Below are 6,000 nucleotides of genomic sequence, written 5' to 3' on the forward strand. Positions count from 1 at the left end.
ATGCTGCATGCCAATCAGCCAAGTATCATATGTCTCCAGGAAACCCACCTCAACTCTAAACAAACAAATTTCTTAAATAGGTACATGGCATTCAGAAAGGACAGGGTTGGCTGCACACACTCTTCAGGAGGTGTAGCCATTGTCGCCTGGAAATCATTAGCATGCCACCCTCTCTCTTTAAACACTGTCCTTGAGGCTGTAGCAATTCGTACGATAATATTTAATAGGTTGATAATGGTATGCTCCATTTGCATCTCTCCTGATTTTGCACTTACAAGTCCTTACATGATAATAACAGGTGAAAATCTGGTTACAACTCTGAATTTACTCTCTATGAGCTGAAGGCTGCCCTGAGCACATGTAGACCTTCAGCTCCAGGCGCAGATCAGATTACATACACAATGATACAACACCTACACCCAGATACTTTTGAAACACTCCTACACTTATACAACAACATATGGCTTTCGGGGCACATTCCGAAATCTTGGAGGGAGGCTATTGTAGTGGCGTTCCTGAAGGAGGGTAAGGACCCGTCTTTTCCCGCCAGTTACCGACCCATCGCCCTCACCAGCTGCCTGTGCAAGCTTCTCGAGAAGATGATTAACAGGAGACTCGTGTACTTCTTAGAATACAATGGTCTTCTCGAGAGCTGCCAGGCCGGCTTCAGGGTGGGGCGATCCACAAACGACGAACTCGTCGCCCTTGAGTCGTATATAAAGGATGCCTTTGTCCACAAACAGTTTTGTGCTACGGTCTTTTTTGATCTTGAGAAAGCCTACGACACCGCTTGGCGATACGGGATACTTAGCGACCTGAAATCATTCGGTGTTTCGGGCAATATGTTTAACACTCTTTATAGCTACCTGGCAGAACGAACCTTTCGTGTAAGAGTTGGTACTGCCCTTTCAAATGTTTTTGTGCAGGAAAATGGTGTGCCTCAAGGTGGCGTTTTGAGTTGTACGTTGTTCATAGTCAAGATGAACTCACTTCGAAAGGCGTTGCCACGAACCATTTCCTGTACAATCCCAGGTGAAAAAGGTTTCCATTTCCAGCTGGATTATGGAACTGGAAATCTCTTCCAGCTGGGAAATATCCCAGCTAGAAATTTGCTTTCCAGCTGGAATGTTTCCCAGCTGGAAGAAATTTCCGGTTCCATAATCCAGCTGGAAACTCCGGCTGGAAATTTCGCATTCCCGGCTGGAATGTTTCCCAGCTGGAAGAGATTTCCAGTTCCATAATCCAGCTGGAAATTTTGCATTCCCAGCTGGAAATCTAGGACTTCCAGGCTGCATTTCCAGCTGGAAATATACGATTTCCTGCTGCATTTTCTGTTAGTATTTTTCAGGGTTCGGGTTACGTACCCAGATGGACACACAGTACAGTGCAAAAAAAAGAACATTGTACTAAGGCAAAGTGCTTCCGAGTGAAGATAATGAACATGCAAGTACATCCGCATTTAAAAAATTAGGCAGAACAAAGTCTTACCTAAATTACTGCGAAAGAATTTCTACACAACAACGGTCACGCAGGCAGCAAGAAAGCCAACACGAGTGGAAAGTACAGGAAAAGATTTTATTATGCATTAGGCAACTTAAAACAGGCAAATGTGGTGTTGGGCTAGTTGGTGAATGGCAACTTACAGAAGATAGAGCTGTAGGTGGACACACAAAAGCAGTTGCTTGTCTACGTGTGTGTGTGTGTGCGCGTGCGTGCGTGCGTGTGTGCGCGCGAGCGCAGTTTTAGTGCTTCATTTTGTATACAGGCCCTGATCTGTTCTTACAAGCAATAAAAATACAGGTAATAAACAAGTCCTATCTTCGCGGTAACGGGAGCAGTAAACGTCGAAACTCGATGCGAGATAAACGCACAATGAAACCGTTGCGATGACTGCACTTCAATCGTCTTAGAACAAAGACGGTGCGGAGCACAAATCGACCTCTTCATTGTCCACCACGGCTGTGACAAGTAAGGTCTGCACGCCTTCCCGGTAATTAGGAGCCCTGCAGACCTCCATCCACATTACTGGGCTACACAATGTGCGCACTCCGCCAAGTAAAAAGCCGCCTAGCACACTGTCTAATTATGTAATTAATATTGTTGACTCGTTTCTTAGTGCGCGTGATGCTTACAGCTAGCTAACTTGACCGCCATTTTACACAAACTTTGATTGGCTTGACGTGCCTTGACTTGGCTTTAAAAAAGACTTCGGTTGAGCAATGTTGCCAACGTCTTTTCTGTAAAAATGTTTTTTTTTTTTTCGTATCGGGGGTCCTTACCGGTCGTGATTTTGAGGTATGCATAAAAGAGAAGAAATTTGTTCTAACGAGTCTCACTAACTTGTTTAACCCCCCGCTAATAAATAAATAATGTAGTCGACGCTTTGAGGACTTTGTGTGAAACAGGAACTGCTTCACATGACATGTTCCGAATCGTTTATCTTTCACTGAAATTACACAAAAGAAAAATAATTAAATGATTGGCCGTTTCAAAGACCAAAAGTGGAATTACCTTTACCAACGGACACATTGGCAACTTCCTCCCAAGATAAGTACAGTTGGAGCTGAAATTTTTCTTAGCTGGAGTACATGTGCTGCTAGGCTGGAAATTCTCGCCAGCTGGAAAATGCCATTTTCAGCTGGAAGCCAATGTATGCTGCTTGGCTGGAAATTCTTTCCAGCTGGAAACTCTAAATTCCAGCGGGAAGGCAACATTTCCAGCCTAGGCTGGAAATGTTGCCTGGAAATGTTAGGAATTTCCAGCCTAGGCTGGAAATCTCTAGCTGGAAATGAGTTCCCCGCTGGAATGCAACATTCCCAGCTAGACTGGAAGTTCTTTCCAGCTGGGAACTACCATTTCCTGCTGGGACCACTTATTCCAGCGGGATATAACACTGGAAAGAAGCGTTTCCAGCTGGAAATACTGTGTCTATTTTCATGTGGGATGTATGTAGATGATGTCCACATATCTTAAGTCGTGTAATATGTCAATTTGCGAGTGCCAAGTCCAGCTTGGTGTTAATAAGCTAGCTGGCTGGGCTGATCAGAATGGTTTTAAGCTTAACCGGTCAAAAAAGAACACAAGTTCCTAGGTATAGTCCTTGATGAAAAACTTTCCTTTATCCCTCATATCAAACAACTAAAACAAAAATGTATTAAAACACTGAATATTCTAAAGGTCTTGTCGCATCACTCGTACGGTGCTGACAAACAACTTCTGCTGCGAGTGTTTACCAGCCTGGTAGGCTCGAGGTTAGACTATGGGAGTGTTTTGTATGGTTCAGGAAGGGAAACTGCTTTGAAAATGCTCGACCCAGTGCAGCACTTGGGCCTTCGACTTGCGTCTGGTGCTTTCCGGACTAGCCCCGTGCAAAGTCTGTACGTCGAGTGTGACAGATGGTGCCTGGGGTACCAGCGCGAGTATGTCGATTTGCTATATGCTTTTAAAGTTTCATCAATGTCTCATCATCCCATTAAGTCTATAATGAACGACACATCTACATCCCAACTGTTTTTAAATCGTCCATCTATTTCTGTGTCTTTCTCGCTCAGGGCGAGGGAGAAAGCCTCTGAACTTTCTGTCTCGTTTTTAGACACTTTTACAACATCTCCCATTGATTCTATAGCCCCATGGCATCTTCGTCCTGTATTGTGTGATTTGTCGTTTACGCAATTTAAGAAAAACACGGTGCCTACAACTGCTGTTTTGCAGCATTTCATGTATCTTCAGGCGAAATATGGGGCAACAGAATTTTTTACTGATGCTTCAAAAACATCCATTGCGGTGTCTTGTGCTGCACACGGACCCAATTTCAGTGCTTGTAAAACCATGCATGTGAATTCTAGCATTTTTACAACGGAGACATATGGTATACTCCTTGTTTTAAATCACATCAATGAACATAATATCGCAAACTCCATCATTTTCACGGATTCACTAAGCGTCGTGCGTACCTTATCATCCCAAAGGTCTTCCAAAAATTACATTGTCAATCTGGTTTTTAAATCTTTGATGTCGGCGTATGCGTCAGGTCTGAATGTTACCATCTGCTGGGTTCCAGGCCACGCTGGCATCGCGGGCAATGAGTTTGCTGATGAAATGGCCGCTGCTGCTGCACTGAGAAACACTCTAGACATAGCAACAGTACCGTACACTGACATGAAGCCAGTCATCAGAAAACACCTACGTAAAACATGGCAAACCCACTGGAGTGAACAGTCAGACAACAAGCTACATGTAATAAAGCCACACTTGGGACGATACACAACTGACTCACACAACAGACGCACCGAAGTGACCCTAGCAAGGTTACGGATAGGCCACACACATGCAACACACTCGCACTTGCTCACTGGATCTCCAAGACCGATGTGCAGCAGGTGTGGAGAGGGCCTATCCGTAATCCACGTACTCATCCAATGCAAGGCACTTGACACAACACGACGCAAACACTTCCCACAACTATACAGACAACACGTTCCGCTTCACCCATTGTACTTTCTAGGAGACGAGCCCATGTTTTCCACCAAGCTTGTTTTTAAGTTTCTCACCGATGTCAATTTTTTACATCTCATCTCTTATCATGCATCATGACAACCTGGCCCTTTACACCAGTCATCATCATTAGCTTGTTTTAGTTTGTGTATGTTTACTGAAACCCTCTACTTTTATTTTCACATCGCTGTCATGAAATCACCTTTGTTTGGCGCTCTTTGCCCTTAGCTGGCCTTGCGCCATTAAAATCCAGATATCATCATCATCATCGAAGCACCCTAAGCCATGCCCTTTAGTTCCAAGCCCGTGGTGTGCACCTTTAAATACGAGAGGGGCTTTGTCCCTTGCATGTGGCTTCACATCAGCTATTCGGTTGCTTTTGGAAGGTCTGCCTTGGGCAACGCAGTCTAATTCTGCCTGTCTGAGCACGAGGTCGCGGGTTCGATTCTTGGCCGCGGCGACCGCTTCTCTGATGGAGGCGAAAAGCAAAAAGCCCGTGTGTACGAGATTTCAGCGCACGTTAAATATCCCCAGGTGGTCCAAATTAATCCGGAGCCCTCCACTACGGCGCGCCTCATCGCCTGAGTTGCGTCGGCGCGTTAAACCCTACAATCAATCAATCTATCTAATTCTGCCTGTGGTGTGCCTCGTTGGTGCAGGTGACGCTGCCAGTGTACCTGAACTCCAGCCGCACGGAGCTGCTGTTCACAGTCGACCTGCCGGCAGCGGACCCACGCGAGTCGCACAGCTTCTACGAAAGGGGTGTTGCTCTGCTGTGTTCCACCACACTCGGTTAACAGTGTAACTGCAGGGTTACAGATTACATGCCAGCAAGTCTGTTGTCATGAAGACATGCTGGGCACTTTGCCTTGAGTATTTTTCACCTTCACCATGCTGCTTGTCTTCGCTGGATTGGGTCAAGGCTAATGACAAGTGGTGTTGCACTGTAACTTCTGCTTTGGAGAATAACATAAATTTTGCTTCTTGTACGATTACTGCTTGTGATATGCAAAGGTGGACCGGACAGCTGAGGTATTTATGATGAAATAAAAGTGTTTTAACGTCGTGCGCCTGGACGTTTTCATTCCTTCGTGTGCTGAACTACTAGGCACGTGAGTTCCATGTCAGGGTGTCATTTTTTGTAACCCTTTCAGCCCTGGAATAGTTATTTCGAGCAAAAATTGTTTTTCGTTGTTTTGATGCAGTTTCAGACCTCAGAAGCATAGAAAAGAAAAATTGAGCTTATAGTGCAAGTATTTAATTTACAGGCATGACAATTACCATATTTTCCAGTGTATAAGTCGCAGTTATTTTCTGAAATTTGCATTGGCCCCGCACGGGGCACCTTGAGTATTCATGGTGACGGTGAGCAGCGACACCGCGGACCCCGAGCTCCCAACATAAGCCGTGTCCAACTGTGGCGAGGTGTTTAAAGGTGAAGGGTAGAAGCCGTAAACGGTGGCCATCGGAGCCTTGGTCAAGCTCCGGCCGATGGGCTCCCTGCCT

The 6,000-nt window shown here is 45.4% G+C and overlaps 1 protein-coding gene across 1 annotated transcript in view; it reads left to right on the forward strand.

Moving 5' to 3' along the window:
* Positions 1–5,562, forward strand: part of LOC144174886 (dynein heavy chain, cytoplasmic-like) — a 408,801-nt gene extending 403,239 nt beyond the window's left edge. The window contains exon 77 of the mRNA XM_077703850.1: positions 5,154–5,562. Within this exon, the coding sequence (XP_077559976.1) occupies positions 5,154–5,291 (138 nt within the window). The 3' untranslated portion in view covers positions 5,292–5,562. The remainder of the gene's footprint in view (positions 1–5,153) is intronic.
* Positions 5,563–6,000: the final 438 nt, after the last annotated feature.

The sequence above is a fragment of the Haemaphysalis longicornis genome, unplaced genomic scaffold (genome assembly GCF_048455015.1).
Source record: "Haemaphysalis longicornis isolate Haplotype H1 unplaced genomic scaffold, Haemaphysalis longicornis Haplotype H1 scaffold_1, whole genome shotgun sequence".
NCBI lineage: Eukaryota > Metazoa > Arthropoda > Arachnida > Ixodida > Ixodidae > Haemaphysalis > Haemaphysalis longicornis.